This window comes from Notamacropus eugenii, chromosome 4 (genome assembly GCF_028372415.1).
Source record: "Notamacropus eugenii isolate mMacEug1 chromosome 4, mMacEug1.pri_v2, whole genome shotgun sequence".
Classification (NCBI taxonomy): domain Eukaryota; kingdom Metazoa; phylum Chordata; class Mammalia; order Diprotodontia; family Macropodidae; genus Notamacropus; species Notamacropus eugenii.
In genome coordinates, this window is record NC_092875.1 from 294,389,602 (window position 1) to 294,413,581 (window position 23,980).

Sequence of the window (23,980 nt, forward strand, 5' to 3'; positions counted from 1 at the left end):
TTAGAAGCAAACACTTTGGGGAAGGGACAAGGTCAAATAAGAGAATAGAATAAATGGGGGACAGGGTAGGATGGAGGGAAATATAGTCTTACACAAAATGGCTATTATGGAAGTCTTGTACAAAATGACATATATGTAGCCTATATTGAATTGCTTGCCTTCTCAGTAGGGATGGGTGGGGAGGGAGGAAAGGAGAGAAATTGGAATTCAAAGTATTAGAAATGAATGTTGAGAATTGTTATTGCATATAATTGGGAAATAAGAAATACATGTAATGGGGTATAGAAATCTATCTTGCCCTTCAAGAAAAGAGAGAAGATGGGGATAAGGGAAGGGTGAGGTGTGATAGAAGGGAGGGCACATTGAGGGAAAGGGTAATCAGAATGCAAAATGTTATGGGGGGGAGGAGAAAGATGGGGAGAAAAACTGGAACTCAAAATTTTGTGGATATGAATGTTGAAATCTAAAAATAAATAAATAAAACTATAAAAAAAAAAGAGTACGGTTCAGATTTCAATAGTAGAGCTCAGTCACAGTTCCAGTTTCTATCCTAGTCTAAAGCCTGTAGAGGAGTAGCCAGGGGAAAAATTCCAGATGAAAGGGGAGATTACAGTTCTGTCATTCCAAACCAGCAGAGATTCCCAGCTGGCTGAGAACTGAGTACTGCAGCATCTACTGATGCTCAGACCCAAAACCAGATCAAGAATTTAAAAAGGCCAGACCAGTGGGGCAGTGATCAGACTTTGTCCTGGACCACTCTGGAAGCACTGAAAGTTTACAGATCTCCAGCCTGAGGCTCCTGGAATAATATAACACTCAAAATCCTAAGCAAGCAACACCAGAGTTGGCCCAGACTTTTTCTCCAGAAATGCACAGAATTCAGTCCTAACATCATGCATTAAGTCAGGAAGCTACTAGGCTAGAAGCCCTAACAAATAAAAAAAATTCCACAATAAAAGACAATTATGGTGACTGGAACTGTTGAGACACAAACCCAGAAAAGAATGACTCCAAAGCATCTACAAGCAAAGCCCCAAAGAAAAATATTACTTAAGCTTTATTCAACTAAAATACCTGGAATATATGAAACAAGACTTTAAAAAAAAGTTTAAAAATTTTTAAACAATCAAATAAGAGCACTGGAGGAAAAGAAACAAGAGCTGTGGAAGAAAGAATTAGAGAGAGAATTTTAACAACTTGGAACAAGAGGTTCAAAATCTTGCCCATGCAACAAATTCCCTGAAAATTAGAATGGAGCTAATAGAAGCCAATGACTAAAAAAATAGAAGAAAATATAAAGTATCTCATAGCAAAAAAAAAAAAAAAATTGACTTAGAAAACATATTAATGAGAAAAAAAATTGAGAATTATTGAATTACCTAAAAGGAACCTACACATCATATTTCAAGAACTCTTTAAAAAAAAAACTGTCCCTATCTCTAGGAACAAGGGGCAAAGTGGAAATAGAATCCACAGGCCACTTCCTGAAAGAAATCCCCAAATGCAAACTCCCAGGAATATTGGAGCCAAAATGCAGAGCTTCCAGGTAAGAGAAAAATATTACAAGATGCCAGAAAGAAAGAATTCATGTATACAGGAGTCACGGTCAGAATCACAATGATTTACCAGTCACCAGTATAAAAGAACAGAGAATTTGGAATGTGCTATTCCAGAAAAAAAAGAATATGCTTATAGCCAAGAATCACTTACCCAGTAAAATTGAGAATGGGGGTGAAGGGGTGGGGAGGGGGCAGGGAATCTTTAAAGAAACAGAGGATTTCCAAGGATTCCTGATGAAAAGAACAGAGCTGAGTAGAAATTATAAAATTCAAACACAGGTCTTGAGAGAAACATAAAAGGTAAATGTGAATGAGCAATTCTAAGGAACTAACAAGATAAACTGCTTAAATTCAAATATTTGGGGTGGGTGGGAGCGCAGGGTAATTGGGGTTAAGTGGCTTGCCCAACGTCACACAGCTAGTAAATGTCAAATGTCTGAGGCCAGACTTCAACTCAGGTCCTCCTCAATCCAGGGCCAGTGCTCCATCTATTGCATCACCAGCTCCTCCTTACATTTAAATATGGAATGATGATGATGTGTCCCCTATGAACTCAATTATCATTTGGGTAACAGAGTCTAATTAGGTAAGACCTGAGAGTAGCTCTGTTATGTTTTAACGATCACAAGAAAAAAATAGAAAGAAAGGAGAAGTGGAATACACTGGGGGGAAGGGGAAGGAAAGTTAGTGGAAATTATCTCACATAATCACGGGACTCAAGCAGATATCTTTACAAACAAGGTGAAATGGGGGGACAGCTAGCACTTGAATCTCACTCTCATCTGAACTGGTCAAAGGAGGGAAGAACACACACACAAAGAACTGAGGACAGAAACACATTTTCTTCAATTGGGAAATAGGAGAGAAAAAGGGAAAATGGGGAAGGGGGAATGAGAGGGAGGGTAGATTAAGAGAGAGAGCTGTCTTAAGCAATGTAAATTCTTAACTAAGGATGCACAAAAATATTTATGCCTTTTCTGATGTGGCAAAGAATGGGAAGCAGAGTGGGTGCCTGTGATGTAAGGGATGGCTACATACGTTATGGTACATACATATGATGGCATACTGTAAGAAATGGGGGTGGGGATGGGTTCAGAGAAACATGGGAAGACTTATATGAACTGATGCATAATAAATGAATAGAACCAGGAAAACAATTTATATCATGACAAAAGCAGGATGTAGATAAACCAGTTTGAAAGAATTGGAGACTCTGACCAATGCAATGGCCCAACTATGTTCCAAGAGGGCTAATGATGAAATATGTCACTAAGCTGCTGACAAAGAGGCAGACTTGGAGCAAAAAACGAATTTTTTGCATTTTTTGGACATGATCAGTTAGGAAATTTGTTTTACTTGCCTACACATGTTTGTAACAGGAGTTTTTTCTTTTATTGTCAAATGGAAAGAGGAGAGTTGGGGTCAGAAGGAGAGAAAGCAGACTTTTGTTTATTTAAAATTATATAATACAAAAAAGAAAAATATAATTAAAAAGCAAAATCAATTGCAAAACAGTGAAAAAGACTGCTTTAATTCAGTGAAGGCCCCATTGATATTAGAAACATTGTGTGACTTTCCAGATCACAGCTGAGAAGTAAGCAAACAGGAGCAAAGGAACACAATGGTGAGAGTGACCTACAGTTACATTTGGCAAGGTACAATTGGCAATAGGAGAAAGAAGTCAGGAATTCAAGATAAGGGGAGAAAAAAGCCAGAGCAGGAGTGATAGCATCGGAGAATATTGAGGGCTAGAAGGGATAGAAGAAGAATAGATTTAGGAGGAATGAAACACAGGGAGAGATGAAACGATAAAAGATTATGATCAGATAAGTGAATGTCAGAATGCTTGACCACGGCAGTGGAACGCTGGTGGGTAACAGAAAGGTTATGGATGTATCTGTCCTTGTGTATGGTTGGCTGACGTAGACCAGGTAAGCTTAGAAGAAGGAGCTGAGAGGCTAGGATACGTCAGGGCACATCAGGATATATTTTGAAATATCCTAGAATAAGAGAAGGGGTTGGAGTGAACTTCTTGAGAAAGGAAGGAAGATAAGCTGGAAGTAGACAATTGCCATCGGGATCTGGATACACACACATATATATAGGGAGAGAGTGAACTTTCGAGGAGGATAAATTGCTGAGTGATTTTGGGAAAGGGGGAATCTGGAAGCAGCAACAGGAGTAAGGAGTATGCTAACTCACCCTCCAGGACTCATGTGTCAGGGGGCATGAGAGAAGATGCAACCAGTACTGGAAAAGATGGCCAGGGTCTCAGGGCTCATGTCACTGCCCTGCTCAAATTCCTTCTGTGACTCCTTATTGCCTGTAGGATAATATACAGACCCCTCAGGCTGGATTTTCATGTCCTTCACAGTGAGACTCCAAACTAATGTTTTACTCTTATTTCACATCACACACTTCACACACTCTGTTTCTAGCCAGGCTGATCTGCTAGCTGTTCCCTTGGACTTATATAGCCTTGACATTTCACCTTCCATCTCCCTATATTTCTACCAATTGCCCCTCAGGCCTAAACCACACTCCTTTCTCATCTCTGCTTTTTAAAATCCTTATCTTCCTTCAGTGCTTATCTCTGCCTCCATCAAGCCTTCCTCTTTACATTAGTATATTCACCCTCTTTAAACTGTTTTACATTTATTTATCTGCATATATATTATGAATCTCTCCTCTCCCCACCCCACAGAAGAATCTAAGTTTCTTGAAGTCGAATACTACTTTGGTTTTGCATATCTGGTGCCTAGAATGACGTTCTGCACAGAGTAGGTGCTTAGAGCAACACTGCTGAACTGAATTCTGTTGTTCCTTGCAATCATCTAGTAGTGCTGAAGCTGCAACTAATGCTATTACCATTACACATATGCGAAAGCTGAGTCTCAGTGGATTTAAGTGTCATTACCGAGGTCACCTGGCTAGTAAAGCATGGGAAATGGACTCAAATCCCAATTTTGTGACTCCACTGCTCTTCTAGAACATCATACTGCCTTTTAAAAAGAGTGAAGAGATAACAGTAACAATTGGTATTTAATATAAAGATAGAAAATATAATCTCATTTTATATTTGCTCATATTATTCCATTTTCCTCAAGGGCAAAAAATAAAACAAACTTAGGAGGTTTGGTAGAATAATCTATGTTTACTTTGGGGGATTTTTTAAAAGTCACAGGTGTTTTTTGAAGGGGATTATTTTATGCATTTTAAAATCACAATTTTAAGTTGATATAAATGGGTGAAGTTAAAATAACACATACAATGTAAGAGCAACAAAAATCTTAACAACATATGTTAGGTTTCATATTACAAATATATTTAAAAGAAAGGAAATCACTGGCAGACTGGGTAAGGAAAACAGAACTAAAATCTCTAGGGATAGTATTTAGGCAAATAATTCTTTGTGAACTAAAATTAATTTTCTAAAACACTTTAATACCTTAAAAATAAAGAACAACTGAGTCTTACTTAAAAAGTGATTCTATTACTTTGCCCTCTAAAGCTTGAGCATCTGTATTCTCAGTACCTAAAAATATCTCTGAAGCAGGACTCATGAGTGGTAAAATTACCCAAACACTAAAACTTTTTACTTTTAACGATTGTTAAGCTGGTTTAAAAGTAATACGAATCTTTCAGTCATTTAAAAAAAGTTTAATGAGAAAACATTTGTTTATCTGTGCAGATAGCAAAATTAATAATGAACAACTTTTAAGATTAAATGAACTTTAATTGAGTGTATCTTGTTTACATGCCAAGTACCCATGAGTTCGGGATTCTATTTTTCTCTTGCAATAGAGGGAGGTGTTAGTGATGTCATTAAGTGCCATGGAAGAAATAGGGACCCATGAACAAGGCTCTTGGCGGAAAAAACAACAACACCTTTTTAGTTTACCTTCAAGTTTAAAATAAATAGAAAAATTACTTTATAGAGTGTCTGTCCAATATATGCATGCCCTAAAGGGATAATCCAGTCCTTTTATTTCAAAAGTTTTCATCTGGGTTCCAGAATTCAGGCTAACAACACTGGCACAAATTTGTCGACTTATAAGAAAACTTATTAGTCTAAGACTGGGTTTCCACAGTAAAAACAACAAGAATTCTGTTATAAAAAGAAACAAGCAGTGTGCAATACAAAAACTAAAATGAATTTTAACTTTACTTTTCACTTTTCAAATGACAGAAAGTCTTAGATTTGTACAAAGACATGGACAAAAGTCAAAGAGGATAACAAAGTGCAAAAGGGTTGAAATTTCAACTTTTGTCAATAAACAACTCAAAGACCCATCAAGGCATTAAAGTAACAAATCTTTCATCTTATTATATTTGCACCACAAATGTGGAGAAATTTACCCTGAGATGCTACTCTTAAATGAATGGAAAGTAACAATTGATTTCAGTTTTAACAAATCTCCATGATATGAAGTTAGGTTTCTATGTATACCTATAGCTTCTATTTTTAATAGTATATAATAAAAATATACATGCCTCAAGAAAGTTATCATTGTCTGCCTCAGTGCCACATTAGCAATAATCTAAGGTCAAAGGTCAGGATTTTTTTTTTAATACCTTTGGTAATCTACAACATAAAATGGAATGCAGATATTTAAACTTAACTCTCACCTTTTCAAGTTGCTCTTGAACAGGAGTGGAGGTTTTATATCCAAGATGCAACAGCATTGCCTCTGCTGCATTTCTTTTAGCTATCTTCTTACTAAGACCTATTCCAGTAGCAACTGCACTGCCAACCTTAACCTGGTAAAATGAAAAGAAATAATTAATAATAACCATTACACAAACATAACTTCTTGACATCCCCAAATAATAAGCTCTGAAGTGATTCCATTAGAACTACATTCAGTTTCAAAAATCCCTAAAATTCATAGAATTTTATCTTAGAGATGGATAGAACTTAGGAGGTCATTTAATCCAAATATTTTTATTTTTCAGATGAGTAAAGTAAGGTTTAAATACAGACCTGAAATCATGCTGCTAAATGAGTGACAGACCTAAGACTAGAAGACTTAACTATTAGGTCAGTGTTTTCATGCAATTCAGAAAGTGTTTAAGGTACATTTCAAATGTTATATTACTATAGTTTCTCAAGTGAGTTACTATCATTTTTACTAAAAAGAAATCTTTTGGGTTTTCTATATGTTTTGTGGATTTATAGGCATATATCATATGTACAAAGTAATAAATATTGATCTTTGTCAGTAAATAAAAATTTCAAAATAGTAATATAAATCACTAAGTTTCCAAATGGTAAAGTTAGGCAATTTTGGAGATGCGTTCTTAGCCCTTTTAAGCCAAAACAACAATATGGATACATTTATTTATTTATTGGAGTTGGGGGAATGGAGGTGGGTGGTTGGTAAAGAATACAGACCTGTGATTTCATAGGTGAAGAAAATGCCTTCCTTTAAGGAAAACCAGCAAATGAGCCACAAATTAATTTTAGTGAGTTATCTGGAACACTGAGATTAAGCAAGTTGCCCAAAGTCACATAGCCTGTGTATCTCAGCAGCAAGACTTGAACCCAAGCGGCTCTGACTCCAAAGTCAGCCCTTTAACCACTATATCACACTTCCTCAATACCAACCTAAGAAAATAAATTAACCAAAAAAAGCCTATCTGATACACAAAAATTCATTGATTCACCGACAACAACTGTTTCATTACTTAATAATGGAAAAGAAATAAACATCTTATGCATGTACATTTTAAAAAGTAAAATCTTTTGATAAAGTCCATGTATTCATTGTTTTAACAATAAGGTTTTTATTTAAATAATGGTAAATTATTTTAAAATATATTTCAATTATTTTGCTACTTGGCAAAAGTTAACATAAATATGGGAGGTTTGTTTTTAACTTTACATATTACTTCAGTTAAGAAGTCTAAATAAATTAAGGAACATAAAAATGTCCTAAAACACCATTTACTGGTTAAATAATTTAGTACTTGATCAAGTAATAAACATCACAGAATCAGCTACTTAGCTAAATTTGTCTTATGATACATAATAAATGAAAATCTCAATATTTCTAAAACCTACGAAACCAGATTTTGGACATTATTATGTTCTCTATCAAAAGATTAACATTTTAAAAAATCTTTCCAAAATTAGCTTTGGGAATAGAATACTCAACCAATGTCATCAGAGATTTTCTTCTGTTTATCTAATGGCCAATACAAGTAATTGGATCCATTTCATTACATTCAAATTTACCCTTTCTGTGACAGATAAAAATGAGCAAATTATCTCTAGATACTTTACTTCCACATTCAATTAAAATAAATGAAAACATTGCTTAAATAGTTTATACAAAAAGCCTTTTTCTTTGATAAGGTTGCTGAATGCTATAATGAATCCACTGGGACTTCGGGGTGGGAGGGGAGCGGAGGGGAAGCAATATGAATTCAGTGTGAAAACATTTAAAAGCATGGCCAAATGTCCCTGCTTAACTAGAATGTTTACGAATACCCATAAAAAAAAAGATCGCTTAATAAAAATTCTGAGTTCTTCTTTCAAAAGGGTACTCAGTATACTCCACAGGCAGAGGCTTTTTTAAAAATCTTTTATAAGGCCACAGAAGTTTTATATTTCTAATACATGTCAAAATTTTAGATCAGATTTTTTAAACCTTTGGAGTTCAAAGAAAACTTTCTGGAAGTCTTCAAATCTAAGAAAACTACAGTGAAGGTGGTAAAACGACTTCATGATTGGTCAACAAAGTGAAAACATTACAATGTTGTTTGTCTTACTGGCAACCAGCTAATGAAGCCACCAAAAAAGAAGCTTGTTTATTCAGAAAAAATATCCATTTCCAAAATCTAAATAAACAAATAAGTTAAAGAGTTAGTTCTTATGATTTTCAAAAGCAGGAAAGGAAAATTGTGAACCCAAATGTGTTTATAGTCAGTTTCTCTCTTTCCACTTCCCATATATTGCTATTCTCTCTACATACTAAATTTTTTCAAATATAAATCTAATTACAAGGTTGTTAAAATAGAAAGTATTTTGTCAAAAGGACAAGCTCCAAATATGATAAAGCGAAATGTTACATGGCAATGAGATGAGAAGAAATCATCTATATACCTCAACACCTGGGGAAACAATGCTATTTTAGCGGGCCAAAACCTATTCTAGAATTATTTCTAGAAGTACAAGCCAAGTTACAAAGTTCTAGAAATCTCACAACATAGTCTAATTTTGCCAAGTTTGTAGTTAATTTATTAACTGAAAAGTTTTAAGTAAATAAACTTAAATCAAAGAGACTGAACTAATAGCCCTTGGGGCAGCTTTCACACATGACATTCCCTTTTTCCTATTCCACACTATTTGTCGGTACATTTGAGAGTAAAAAAGAAGGTGAAAATGTATTTCTTATGGGGGCTTCAAGTACAGTGTAAATAGAAATTGAAATATTGAACAACTAATTCTGAGCCAACTGTAGGCATCACTTTGACCTGAGGCTGTGAATCCTCCATTCAGCCACACTCTTGTTTCTACCCACCCTTCCATTTCGGGTACCACCATATCACATCATCCATAAACTGGGTTGCTATAGTAAAAACTATCAGAATTGTTACGTACTTTACTTCAATACAAATTAAACTCCTTTTCTGAACTGCAAGAAGTCTGTCCATCCTAAATGTCTAAACTATCAAGATGTCCAGATAATATCCCTTCTAGAGATGAGAATACAGAGTGTTTAAAGACAAAGTAGTAACAAATACAATCTATAAGTGTATTAGAATTAATATGAAACATTTCAAATACACTAAAGTAGGTCAGAGAGGCAAATCATTAAGTTTAGACATTAAGATATATTAAAGAAACTATTTTCATGAGCCAAAACAGTTTTGTAATTATCTTTGTAACTTCTTAGCATAGCACAGTGGTTTACACGTAGAAGGTGCTTAGTAAATGGTTATTTTATGTCATCATAAACAACTTGATCCTTCTCTATGTAATTTTACTTTGTTTCCTTCTCCAACCCTGCCCAAATATAACTGGATGGAAAATGTGTTCAGAGCTCAGATCCCTAAAACTGCTGAATATAGTATGTTATAGTATTTATGAATTACAAACATAAGGAAATTAGCGGTTGTTTAATTTTTGTTTTATTAGAAGCGTCATGAACCAATGGAGGCAAAGACGAAGGGACGTCCCAGTCACTTCTGCCAAAGCCTTGCAGTATGAAAGTATGCACAAAAGGGAAGAGACAGCTTGGCCGTCTTAGCATAGACATTTAATGATTGCAACAGGATTCATCCTGACTAAAGTTTTACTTTCCTAGAAGTGACTAAGTTACTTAAAAGCAGGGTCTGCATCACATTTATTCTTGTATGACCAGCATTTAGCCCTGTGTTTTGTGCCTAAGACTTGGACTGGAGACAAGATCCCTCAATACCTCTAAATGACTGACACCCTATAGGTCCTGTGGCAATTAGTCAGATAGTTAGTTCTCCTCACAGTTCCTTTAAAAATACTTCTTCTGGGCTCTGTTGTATGTGACAAGACCACCTGTTTGCCACTTTTATTTCCCAGAATAACAAATTAACAAAGTCGCAGAGTTTGCATAGACCTCAGAGATCATCTAATCTACCCTGAACCTGAACAAAAATCCAGCCTCTTAGCCTTTAAGGGCACCATAGGCCACCACCTCCTGAGGTTCCCCATTATCCTTCTGGACAGCTCTAATTATTAGAATGTTTTTACAGACATCAAGCCTAAATCCACATATCAGTAACTTGTCCCAGGTCTGCCCTCTAGGGACCCGCAGAACATGTCCCATCTCTCTTTCATGGGGCAGCTCTTCAAATACTTGAAGAAAGCTACCACATCTCCAGTTCCCAGAAAGTAAAATACCCCAGCTGCAAACTGCAACATAAATATGTTCAAGATGATAAATTGTGTCATAAATAACCAGTGTGAATCCCACACGGCCTTGAACTCCTCACACTGTCTATTATAAATGTCCTTGAGGCTTTACCATACCAAGCATGGGAAGCAGGCAGGGAGAGGACATGTCTTGGGCCTAATTGTATTTGTTTGACACCAGTCATTCCTGTTTGACCTCTATTTCATATTTTACCCAAACCTGAGATATTCTATATTGCTATAATGTTAAAGGAAATTCCCCTAATGAAATAGTCAGTGATACCTGCATCAATAATGTTAAAGGAAATTCCCCTAATGAAATAGTCAGTGATACCTGCATCAAAAACTCTCGCCGGCGAGACTTTCCTCTGTCTGAAAGAAGGGAATAATCTGGTTCCTTTTCTTTTCTGGCCTGCTGAATTTGAGCCAGACAGCTAACAGGGTTCATCCCTTGACCATATTCTGGGTCAGCCTAGAAAATAGTAGTAAAAATAAATTTCAGAATATATTATTATTGGTTCTCCTAACTTGATATTTATCTATTTTTCTCTCTAAGTAAATTCCATGAATGGAAAAGTTGAAACTCTAAAAAACATCTTTTATAAAAAAAAAAAATGAAGAGGTAAAACTAACAGAAAAGAAAATATAGTTAATGATATTTTAAAGTAAGCTATCTAATTACATGTCTTGGTTGATGCATTCCATATAGTGGAGAGGAAAGACACTAAAAGAAGGTGACTAAAATAACACTGATATATTTGCCTACTCTCACCCCTGTACAAAACATTTGGGAATTATCTATTAAGAGCTCTAAGCAAAAGAGCTACAGACAGACCTCCCCATACCTACCCCCAACCCTGAAGTTCACACGGGGCCAAGTAACATTCAAGAAATCCAAAGATAGACTATTACGAGTGACATTTCCCCTTCGAAAGATGCACAAGGAGTCAGCCAGAAGCCCAAAGGAAACAGGAAAGAGGTTGCCAGGAAGCTTCCCAGAGTTGGGCCACAGACACACGTATCCTGCAAAGACCGATGCTCATCAGCCACAAGGACAGAGGGCACAGCTAAGAAAGCACAAGGGTGAAAGCCTTGGAAGCCCTGGGAAATTGTGTGTGCACATGCATACGTGTGTGTGTGTGTATGTGAGAGAGAGACATATATTAATGTATATACACATATATGTGTGTAGGAAGAATCTCACATACGTATGTATGTATGCATGTGTGTGTGTGTATGTGAGAGAGAGACATATATTAATGTATATACACATATATGTGTGTAGGAAGAATCTCACATACGTATGTATGCATGCATGTGTGTGTGTATGTGAGAGAGACATATATTAATGTATGTACACATATATGTGTATAGGAAGAATCTCACATACATGTGTATGTATGCATGTGTGTGTGTGTGTGAGTGTAATGTCCTTGATATTTTACAAGCATGAGAAGCAGGCAGGGAGGGGAAGCCAAGATCATGTCATGGGCCTAACTGTGTTTGTCTGATACCATTCATTTCTATTAGACCTCTCTTTCACATTTTTGCTTGAACCTGAGCTATTCCATATTCCTGTAATATTAAAGGAATTTCCCCTACTGAAATAGTGACACTTGCATCAAAAACTCTCACCAGTGGGAGACAGTATGTGTAATATATTACCTTTCATCTATAATTATATATAGGTAACACACAGATATGTATATATGCATTTATATGGAGATATGTGTGTATACAGATACACACACACACAGATAAATATTTTGGGGGCAGCTAGGTGGCAGTTAGTGGATAGAATGCTAGCCCTGGAGTCAGGAGGATCTGAGTTCAAATCCAGCCTCAGAGACGTACTAGCTGTGTGACCCTGGGCAAGTCACTTAACCCTGTTTGCCTCAATTTCTCATCTATAAAATGAACTAGAGAAGAAAATGGCAAAGCACTCCAGTATCTTGGCTAAGAAAACCCCAGATGGAATTACAGAGAGTTAGACATTGTGTGTGTGTGTCTGTGTGTGTGTGTCTGTGTGTGTGTGTGTAGATAGCTGTTTACATGTTGTCTCCTCTATTAGACTCTGAGGTCACACTTTTGCCTTTCTTTAAATCCCTTTTCTCTGTATCTCTGTGTAGATCTAGATATTGATATAGATAGAGACAAATATAAAGCAAATGGGAGGTAACTTCAGAGGGAAGCTACTGGCAATATTGGGGGTGGGGGGAAGAGGGAAGTATCAGAAATAGCATCTTGCAGGAGGTGAGATTTGAGCTGAGTTTTTAAACAAGCAAAGGAGTCCCACAGGTAAAAGTAAGTCAAGAGAGAGTATTGCACAAAAGGGAGACAGCTAGTGAAAGGGCACAGAGTTGGGAGAAGGGGTGTTATGTGTGAGAAAGAGCAAGAAGGTCAATGCTGGTGTATTTTAGAGTACAAGGAGGGGAATACATTATAAGAAGACTAGAAACGTAGGAAACAGCCAGGTTGCAAAGGTCTACAAAGGCAAAACATGACAGTTTATATATTTCATCTTGGAGGTAATAGAGGGCTACTGGAGTTTAATGGGGGGGGGGGGGTTGACATGATGACATCTGTGCTTTAGGAAAATCACTCTGGCAGCTAAGTGGCAGATGGACTGGAGCACACAGTGATGAGGCACGCAGACCAAGCAGAATGCTATTGCAAGGATCAAGGCATGAAAAGATAAGTGCCCACACTGTGGTGATCATGCATGAGTAGAGAGAAGGGGACATATACAAGAGATGCAAAGGCAAAAACAAGAGCTGCAAGCAGATTGGATATATGGTGTGAATAAGAATAAAGCACCAAGAATAACACTACAGTAAAAAACCTGAGTGGCTAAGAGAAAATTTCAGAAAAGGGAAGGGTTGGGGGAAAGATGATGAGCTCTGATATGAACATGCTGAGTTCGAAATATCCATAGGATATATACGCACATGTGTATATATACATGTATGTATATATATACACACATGAATACATGAATATATATGTGTGCATATATACATATGTATATAGCTAAAGATGTCAAGATACAGTTAGTAATATGTCCTGAGTACCATAAAGGACCCTGAAGATTCCATTCTTGGAACCACAGAGATCCAGGTGGGGTTAACCTCTGGAGGTACAGGTCAGAATAGAAACCCAAATGACCCAGGTTGACCCCAGAAGGGCCAACCATATCACCCAAAAGCATGCCGTAGGATGCAGCATGGGCCTGGTACAAAGCTCAATTAAGGAACTGAAGCTATACAAATGAATGTCAAAGAAAATACCAATTACTAAAAAAATTATAGATAAAAATATGCCTCAAAAGAAGAAGCAGGTAAGCATTTAACAATGGCAAGCAAATGCTTAAAAGAAGAAAAAAAGGGTTGTGTTTTTTTTGCCCAAGAAGATTATATAAATACTCAGAAAAAAATGAAAATAAAGTCCTGGAAGAAATAAGTGGAAAAATAGATTAGAAGAGAAAGAAATAAGCCCTATCTAAGAAATTATTTCCCTAAACTCTAATTAACCAAGCAGCAACCAATGACTTCAAGAGACTGCAAGAAAAATTAGAACAAAAATGAAAGCTTTTTTAAAAACTGAATGTGAAAATGTGTTTCATAAGAATGTATGTGTAGAACCCATATAAGATTGCAAGCCATCTTGGGGAGGGAGGTGAGAAGGAGGGGGAGAAAATCTAAGACTTATGGAAATGATTATAAAAAACTGAAAACAAATAAATTAATTAAACATGAATTAAACAAAAGAAAAGTAAGATCTCTGTTTTCAGAAACAATTGACCTGGAAAATACATTGAGAAATAATTTAAGAATCACCAAACTTCCAATATTATAAGAAATTACAAGTGAAAACTGTCCAGGTCTACTAGAATGAGAGAACAAAATAAAGACAGAAATAATTCACTGATCACCTCCTGGAAGAAGCCCCAAAAGGAAAAGCCCTAGAAATGTCAGTTCGAATCCAAATCTTTCACATAAAAAGAAAAATGTAGAAAGGAGCAGTTAAAGTACTAAGAAGTTAGAATTAGCATCTCACAAGACCTGGCAGATTCTACCATAAACAAAGAGACATTTTTGGAACGCAATATTCCAAATGCAAAAGATATGGGCTTACAACCAAAGAATAACTTATCCTGCAAAGTTTTGTATGATTCTATAAAGGGAGGAAACATCTTCTAATGGAAGAGGACTTTCAAGCATTTCTAATTAGAAGACTAGAGCTTAGTAAGAATTCTGAAATACAACCACAAGAAGGAAAGAGAAACACAGAAAGATAAGTTTATTTGAGCAACTGGAAAAAGTTGTATGATGATGTAGCACTAATATTCTGAGAGGTAGACAAAATAAGTGTCCTTTTGGAACCTTAATGTCTTGAAAGGGTATTTGAGGGAGTTAAATAAAAAAGAGAGAAAGGAGAGATCACAGGGGTTGGTTGCTTCTGTTGCAAGGGTTTTAAGAGGGAAAAGGGAAGGGATGGTAAAAGGAATACCATAGAAAAGAGGAGGAAGGTAGAGACTGACATTTCTTATAATTGAGGTTAATGAAGAATATACAAACATGAAGGAAAGGACGGGGGAAATGAGTATTAATTGAACCTCACTCTGATCTGAAATGGACTTAAGAAAGCAGGATACATAAAAATGAGTACACACAGATACATATGATATGTTGCTTTCTTGTTGTTATTCAGTCACTTCAGCAGAGGCCTGAGGTCTGAGGCCAGTTTTGAACTCAGACAGGTGAATCCTCCTGACCTCAGGCCTGGAACTGCATGCATCACCTACCTGCCCTAACAGTTAACAGCAGAAAAGAGAAGAAAAAGCAAGAATAGAATCTAAAGGTTGCCTTGGGCTACCACCAGGGATTGTTAAACAAACTGGTATATATGTAACAGAGTATCACTGCACCATCAATCAATCAATGAAGAGCCTATTATGTACCAGGCACAGTGCTAAGTGCTGCAGATACAAAAAGGAGTAAAAGCCATTCTCTGCCCTCAAAGAGCTTACATTCTAACGGGGGAGACAACGTGCAAACAAATATAGACAAAGCAAGTTATATTCAGGATAAATAGGAAATAATTAACTGAGGTAAGGCACTTTAATTAAGAGGAGTTAGGAAGGCTTCCTGTTGAAGGTGAGATTTTAGCTGAAACTTAAAGGAAGCCAAGGAAATCAATTATTGGAGTTGAGAGCATTCCAAGCATGGGGTAAAGGCACAAAAAATGCTCAGAGCCAAGAGATAGAGTTTTGTTTGTGGAACAGTCAAGAAGTCAGCATCACTGGATCAAAGACATATTGGGGAGTAAAGTGTAACAAGCCCTGAAAGGTAGGAGGGAGCTAGGTTATGAAGGACTTTTAATGCCAAACAAAGCATTTTGTATTTGCATCTGGGGGCAATAGCAAGCTACTGGAGTATATTGGGAGTGTGGAGCATGGTCTGACATGAGCTTAAGGAAAATCATTGGACTGAATGGAGGATGGACTGGAGTGGTAAGAAACTTGAGGCAGATTGGATAGGCCAGAATTGATAGATACAAAGTTTCTTTTTTTAAAAAGGACATATATTTGAGGACATAGCCATTGTGTGGATTTATTTTACATCTCTATATTTATTTGTTACAAGGGTTTTTTCTTCCTTTCAATTTTTAATTGGAAGTTCGGGGAAGAGGCTAACAACAGTGAGGAAGGAAGGAAGGAAGGAAGGAAGGAAGGAAGGAAGGAAGGAAGGAAGGAAGGAAGGAAGGAAGGAAGGAAGGAAGGAAGGAAGTCACTGAAACATTTTTTTAAATATGCACAGATATAAGAAGGAAGTTCAGAAGAAAACATAAGCAGGACAGTTTTGAAAGTAAGATGTGGAATTTATTACATACTTTACAAAAAAAAAGTGATATGAAATGGAGATTCATGGTACCATATAGAATTTGCATTTAGTGCTCTACTGTGCATATGGAAATGCTCTTATTTGATGATTAAGTTGAGAATTTTAAAAAAATTGAGTTATCTATGCCCAAAATCAAGAGAACCTTCATTAAGACTATTAATAGGGAACAAGAAGGCTTTGGCAAACAATATTAATAAATGGACTCCATCTTTACTATTTTGCAGCTGACTGAAAGATGTAGAGAATACAAGATCCCACTGTGCTTACCATTTTTTCATTGTGAAAAAGCATCTCATTCATTAGAGCAAAAAGCTTCTTACAGACTCTTTTACATCATGGTGTCTTCCACCCATACTTTAAAATCATTCAAGATTTTTCTGAAGGACATAATAACAGAAATAATGCTATTCAATTACCCTCAGATCATAAACATCAGCTAGAGAATAAAGCAGTGTATGATTGATAAAGGTGTTTATCACTATAATACAGCACTCAGCACAGAGTCCTATTTGAAGAAGAACTCTCTATGGATAGTGAAGTTCTCTAGATACTCTTGTTTTTTAGAAGATATTTTGCTAATTATCAAACTTTAGAACACTCTGAGGCCTCCTGGAAGAGATCCACAATGATGAAAAATGTGTTTGGACCAACAATCCAACCAGGAAAGACAAACAATGAAGAATAGCTATTGCCCAGATGAGAGCACACATTTGAATAGATCATTTGTAAAGCTTGTCCATCACATATGTATATCTGTGACAGTATAAATGTAGAATGATCTAGCCCAGAACTGAAGAGAATCTCCGTGAGATTACAGTTTCTTTAATGACTCCAAGTTTCTCCTAGAAACAAAGATCTATCTTTTTAATATCGACAGGTTAACAACTTTGCTGTATGCCAGCAAAACAAATAGTTACAGAGCCTCTAAAGAATTAAAAATTAATATTGGTTGGTTGGTTGTTGTCCTTCATTCTCAAAGAGGACCAAAATGACATAACTGTGCTAGAGCCAAGTTTCAACGTGTCCGACTATGGCTGATCAGACCAATACGAGCTCAGAAAGCTGCTCCACCACAGATTGGGCACAAGTAGTCCATGTGAACCTCTCAGGTAGATACTCCAAATTTGTGCATCCTACATTTCCTTTGTACTCTCTCAATTCTGCTTTGCTCATAGAGCCGCACTTTTTCTGATGTGGGCACATCACGCTGAGTGATTCTATGCCAGTGTCTCTCAGGTCACACGATCAATTCCAAAGTTCCTAAAAGAGATCTTGAGAGTGTCCCTGTATCGCTTTTTCTGACCACCATATGAAAGTTTACCTTGTGTGAGTTCTTGCACAAGGTAAAGCAGAAGCATGTAGATGTAAGCAGGTTGCAACATCTAGCTAATAAGAAACATCAAAGAATAGCGATAAAGATGTTGTCAAGAAATTGTAAGATGGGAAAAGAATAGAGGTAATGTGGCAAGAGTGAGATGATATCTACACATCCAAAGGGCTCCACTATCACAGTTGGGACATCCGGAGAAAGCAAAAAATTCCTCTGGCACAATGGGTAGACCCCCTATGGTGAATCTATTGGCCAATGTGGACAGAGTTGTACAGGGCATTCAGGACAAGAGCTGCACAGGATGGACAGCTATGGATGGGTTGTGATCTGTACGTTCTAAGGGAGCATTCAAATTGATAAGATTTTGAATCTATTTCAATTTCTGAGAAAGTGACAGTTACAGATTAGTCATATTAGTGAAAACTCCCAAAAGTTGTGATGGAGAGGATTACTATGGATGGTTCTGAGGTCCTTGTAGCCCAGCTATAAATTACTATGGTGCCAAATATCAAACATGAAACTCCAGGTTAAGTCCCAGATTGGGGTTACTGATGCCTCAGGTAGATTTGTGCCTAAGGGGATGCCTCAAGCAGTGAAGTCAATGGATATCTTCTTGATGCACATGAAATTCCAAAAAAGCATTCCATTTAAGGCTGCCTTTTTGGGGAACAAACTTGGCATATAGTAAATTATGTTATATAGCAATAAACCATTAGTTTCTCCTCCTTTAAAAAATCAAATTCAGAACAAAACAAGCATACAGTTAATTTGATATATAACTGTTTGTAATATATATAATATATATATAGCTCAAAATATGACTATTTGATATAGACTGTTTAAAAATTAGCAAAAAGGTGAAGGAAAAGGAAAAGAACCTCTGAAAGACTAGGTTTCTTTTGACTCTTATGTTTGCATGGCTTACTGATGAAGGAAAGGAGCCCCTCAAAAGTTAGGCAACAACAAAAATTTTTACATGGGGTAGAATAAGCTATGATACAATTTTTAAACTATGCAAAGTATGCTCTCTTCTGTTCAAATAGATTTGATAGTGTATGGAGAGAATAACATCTCTATTTCTCTATTTCAACAAATTCTAGTCCCATATAGAGGAGTGAATATTTTAAATGGGTTTTTTTGGTATCATTTTGTATCATTGATTTTCTTAGACCCACTTAATCCTTTAAACTACAAAAAGGTAACTATTTCTCCTTGCTCTGAGAAATAAAGCTCTCAAAATCACATAAAACTTTGTATGGATTTCAGCCATTTCAGAAACACAATCATTTTATCAAAGAGAGCAAGTAAATGGTTTACTTGATAATTTCCTTATTAATCCACTGAAATTGTTTACCACCACCATGAGAAAAGGCAGGATGTTTTACATAAAGCATGGCTCTAACTCTCTCAGTAATAAAAGGTCACCATTATCTTCATTGTGAAGTAATATCATCATTATTATTATTATTTTATTAAAAGCAACAGTATTTCTAATCTGACCTTTAACTAATTCTGACCTTAAAGTGACCTGCTAACTAGGCAGCTCCCATCAGCCAGCAGATACAACTTTTCCAGGATAGCAACATTTAGCATTCCTTTTGTTAAAAGTTCTACCACTTCCTAGCTCTTGGCTTCTTACAAAGTCCAAGTCCCTCTCTGCTGAAAGGAACTTAGCATTTGTGTGTCTGGATGGTTTAGATACAATTATAACCACAAACATTTGCTAAGAATATACTATGTACAGGGTGCTCCAGGCTATGTGCCAGAGATAAAAATGAGATTATGAGCACAAAGGTGAAAATTGAGGCTCCTCAGTCAACTTTCACTGGCATTAGCCACAATAATCTATACAGGGATAATAATATGTATTCTTCTAGGGTAAAAGATCAAAATAAGCACTTTTAATTATGACCCCAGAAAAACATCTCAAGGATTTATTTTCATTTATATGAGATTTGCTGTCACTAAATCAATGTCTAAATGTTTTTTAAATACATTCTAATTCTTCAATACATCAAAAGATTTCTAATTTCATTGATATAAACAATCTCTCCCACAATTCAATTTGCAACCACTCCATGTCTTAAGTAATTCTCATGAACAGTACTGGTTCAAAATCAGTGTGTGTGTGTGTGTGTGTGTGCATGTATATACACATATATTACAGCCAATCCAATGATGACTCTGTATAGTCTTAACCACCTTGATGTTGACACTACCTCGAAGACAGTAGATCACAACCTATCTATGCCCTCCCATTCTATGACTTTTGATACCCTATAAATCTGCTTTAGGAAATTATCCAGTGTGTTGGAGGATTTCCTATAGTCCTCTGACACTGCCTAGGTACCAATAAAACACTCAGGCTATCTCAAACTATTGCTACACAACTAGCCCACCTCGTTTTCAATCATACTTATCCTCAATAATACAATTTATTCTAAACCCAGCATACAAGTCACCATCAAAAATTTGTCAGAACCTACCTCCAAATGGATTATTCCATTGACCTACAATTTGGATGGTATGGATATTATAGTGTTCCATTCTTCATATAATATTACTGGGACATTTTTTGGGGAAAGTGCAGACACAAGATTTAATTGGCATAGAGAACTCATGGTGAGGAAGCTCCTTATGAAAATATGCTTCAGCAACTACCCTACAAATTATATACTTGGAGAGTTGCCCAGGGCAAGTGCTTAAGTGACTTGCTCAGTCACAAGGTCAAACTGTTTTGAATGGTTATGGATCATATTGAAGAAGTACTGTAGTATTCCAGGCTTGACACAATTAATATATTAACCACAGGGATAAGCAGCTAGAGAAACTCAAAATTTATATGCAACCCACATTTCATTGGGCCTTGACAGTGAAAATAGTCTATGACAAAGGTATACACTTATAACAAGCATACATTTTCCTAGGTTTGGTTTGGCCTTATTTAATGTTAATGAATTATATTCATATTGATACATTAATTTTAATAGGGTTAGCATGGTTTAGTGCCTAGGGAGCTGGCCTTAGGAGCAAAAATAGCTGAGTTCAAGTTTCACCTCTGGCATATATTGACTGTGTGGTCTTAGGTCTCAGTCTTAACTTTAATAGGTTGTAGAGAAGATGCCAGCCTGCATTAGTAAGGAGAGTTTCCTAATCTAGGAGTTCTTTATACCAGTGAAATCACATATCTAGTCCTTATTTCTATCCTTGTACTATACTATATACCATATCATATATATATATTATATATATATACACACACTATATTATACAATTCACTGTAATTTGTTCTGCTATTCCCCATTTGATAGACTTCTTTGCTACAACAAAACTACTATAGTTTTAAACATATGGGATCATTTCTTCTTAAAACACACATATACACACACACACACATATATACATATATACAATATATATACATATCAGACCTACTAGGAATATCACCAACTTAAAGAAGATGCACTTTAGTTTAAAAAAAGGGTAGTAACTTTCTAAAACAGCTGGACCATTCTAGCTCCACCAAAGGAGGCCACATCATTATACCTATCTTCTTGTAGTCTCTTCAATAACCATCACTTTACCTTTTTTGTTATCTTTGTCAATCTGATGTGAATGAAGTGGAACCTCAAAGTTGTTTTAATTTGTATTTTTCTAATTACTAGTGATTGGGCACATTTTGTATCATTGCTGATATCTTGAAATTCTTCCTTCCAAAACTTCCTGTTCATATCCTTTAAATAATTATCTTTGGGGTAATGTGTCTTGTTCTTTATATTTTTAAATCAGTCCCTGACTTATTTCTGGTATCAGATCTTTTCAGAGACTTTGCAAGGAGGATTTTTTTTTTTATTCTCAGGCAAACTCTCCCTTCTCATTTTAATTGATGTAGCGCTTAAATTTTAAGTAATCAAAATTGTATACTTTTCCATCTCTGCTCCTTTCAGTACTTATTCATAGTTACGGAAATCATTTCTTTCTTTGCTCCTCTAACCTGTTTATAAAGTCATTTTTTAGTCTTACATCATGCATCCATTAGGAGCAATTCTTGGTATATAGTGTGAGATGTTGGTTTAAACCTAATTACTGCCAGACAACTTCTAACTTTCCCAGTTTTTGTCAACAATTATTGCAATAGCTGAGGACTTTGGTTTTTTTGAACACTATTCTACAAGGTTTGCTTCTCCATGCTGTATAACTGAATATATTTATATTTTAAAAACAGTACGAAATTGTTTTGATAATTACTACTTTGTAGTATCATTTGAGATCTGATATGACTAGCCCCTCTTCCTTTTCACTTTTTTCATAATGTCCCTTGAGATCTTTAACCTTGAACACTGCCAAATCAATCTTGTTACTATTTTTTCTAGCTCAATAAAATAATGCTTTGGTAGCTTGATTGATATGGTACTGAATAAGTAAATAAATTTAAGTAGTATTGTTATTTTTATCATATTGGCACAGTTCAACTACAAGGAATTAATATCTTCATTTTTAGGTAAATCTTTATTTTTATATTTTAGGGTTATATTCATATAGTTCCTAAGTGTGCACTGGTATGTGGACTACAAAAGATTTCATATAATCTCTAGTTATTCTGAATGGAATTTCTCTTTTCATCTCTTCCTGATGGCTTTATTGGTAAGTCATAGGGAAATAAATAATTTTTGTGTTTCCTTTATATTCTATTCCTTTGCCTAAGTTATTGTTTCATTTAAATTTGTGTTGACTCTATGAGACTTTCTAAATAGATCATTATGCCATCTACTAAAAATGACAATTTTATTTTCTCTATCAGTGCTTACTCTCTCAATTACTCTTTTGATCTTATTACTATAGCTAGCACTTCTAGCACTGTATCAAATAATATTGTTGACCACAGAAATCTTTGACTTACCTCTTATCATATTAAAAATATCTCTAGCTTTTTTCCATGTAATGCCAGCTCTCAGCTTGAGACAGACACAACTCACCATACTAGAGAATGGTTATTACTCTTATGGTCTTTATTGTATTTAACAGAGATAGGTGCTATGAATTTTCAAAAAACTTTTTTCCATCTCTTCATATAACCAGTTATTTTGTATTGTTTCTATTACTGGTATGTTATAGTTACGCTTGTACATATAATATATGCATATTACTTGGACTCACAATTTTCCTAATATTGAAACAACTCTGAATTTTGTATATAAATCCTAGACATAGTATATAAACTTTTTGGTATGTTGCTAATATTTTATGAGAATTTTTACAGTGATGTTAGAGAGATTGGTCTACCGTTTTCTTTCTGGATGTTCTTGGGTTTATAGATATCAAGAACATTTTTGTATCACAGAAGAACTTTGGTAAAATTTCTTCTTTTTCTGTTTTTGCAGAGTTTATATAATGCTGGATCTGATTTTTTGAATGTTTTTGTACAATTCAAACAACTTGATCTTGAGGTATTTTTCTTTGGGATTTCCATTACATTTTATATAATTCCTTTTTCTGAGACTGAGCTGTTTAATCTGGGTATTTTATATTTTTTAAATATTCATCTATTTGATTTAGGTTTATAGTTTATGCAAAAACTGCTAAAAAATTTCCCTTATTTCTTCCTTATTTGTTTTGAAATATGCTGTTTCATTTTTGATCCAGGAAATTTATTTTTTCCATTTAAAAAAATCAGACTAGCACATAATGATTTATCTAGTTTATTTTTTAAAAACCAGCTCTGACTTTTCTTTATCAATGCAATAGATATATTTATTAATCATTTACTGTGTCAGATACTGTGTTGAGAGCAAGGAATATGAAAACAAAACAATTTTTTTTTAAAAAAAAAGATAATTCTTATTTTAAAAGAGCTTACATTCTAATAAAGGAAGCCCTAACATAAAGGGGAACTGCAAAAGGGGAGGGAACTGCAAGGGGGGAAGAAGGAGGGTGGCTTCCAGAGCCAGAACCAGCATAGAGGTGAAGCAAACCAGAGAGTGAGCAAGTAGCTTGGCTAGGGTATCTCATGATATGGTGTTTCCAGGCAGGGACTAGCCAGTTACAGAGTAGGTGTCAAGGTAGAATGATTCTCTGGCAGGCAAAACAGATTGTGTGGAGATGAAACAGATCAGAGAGTGGCCTAGAAGTTTGTTTGTTTAACTTTCATTTTGCAAATTTCTCCTTTGATTTTCAGAATTTCACTTTGGTATTTAGTTCAGTTTGTTTACTTGTTGCTTTCCTCATTTCTGTTTCTGTTTTAATTTCATGCCCAATTCACTGATCTATTCTTTTTCCCTTTGGTTGATGGAAG

At 35.6% G+C, this 23,980-nt stretch overlaps 1 protein-coding gene across 11 annotated transcripts in view; it reads right to left on the reverse strand.

Annotated features, from left to right (window-relative positions):
• The window catches only part of STAU2 (staufen double-stranded RNA binding protein 2), a 452,577-nt gene that overhangs the window by 229,510 nt on the left and 199,087 nt on the right, over positions 1-23,980 (reverse strand). For 8 of the 11 annotated variants that reach the window (XM_072604882.1, XM_072604888.1, XM_072604879.1 and 5 more), the window contains 2 exons: positions 10,790-10,927; positions 6,189-6,320 (listed from right to left, as the gene is read on the reverse strand). In XM_072604882.1, the coding sequence (XP_072460983.1) occupies positions 6,189-6,320; positions 10,790-10,927 (270 nt within the window). The remainder of the gene's footprint in view (positions 1-6,188; positions 6,321-10,789; positions 10,928-23,980) is intronic. The other 3 variants (XM_072604884.1, XM_072604881.1, XM_072604883.1) reach the window with 1 other exon arrangement.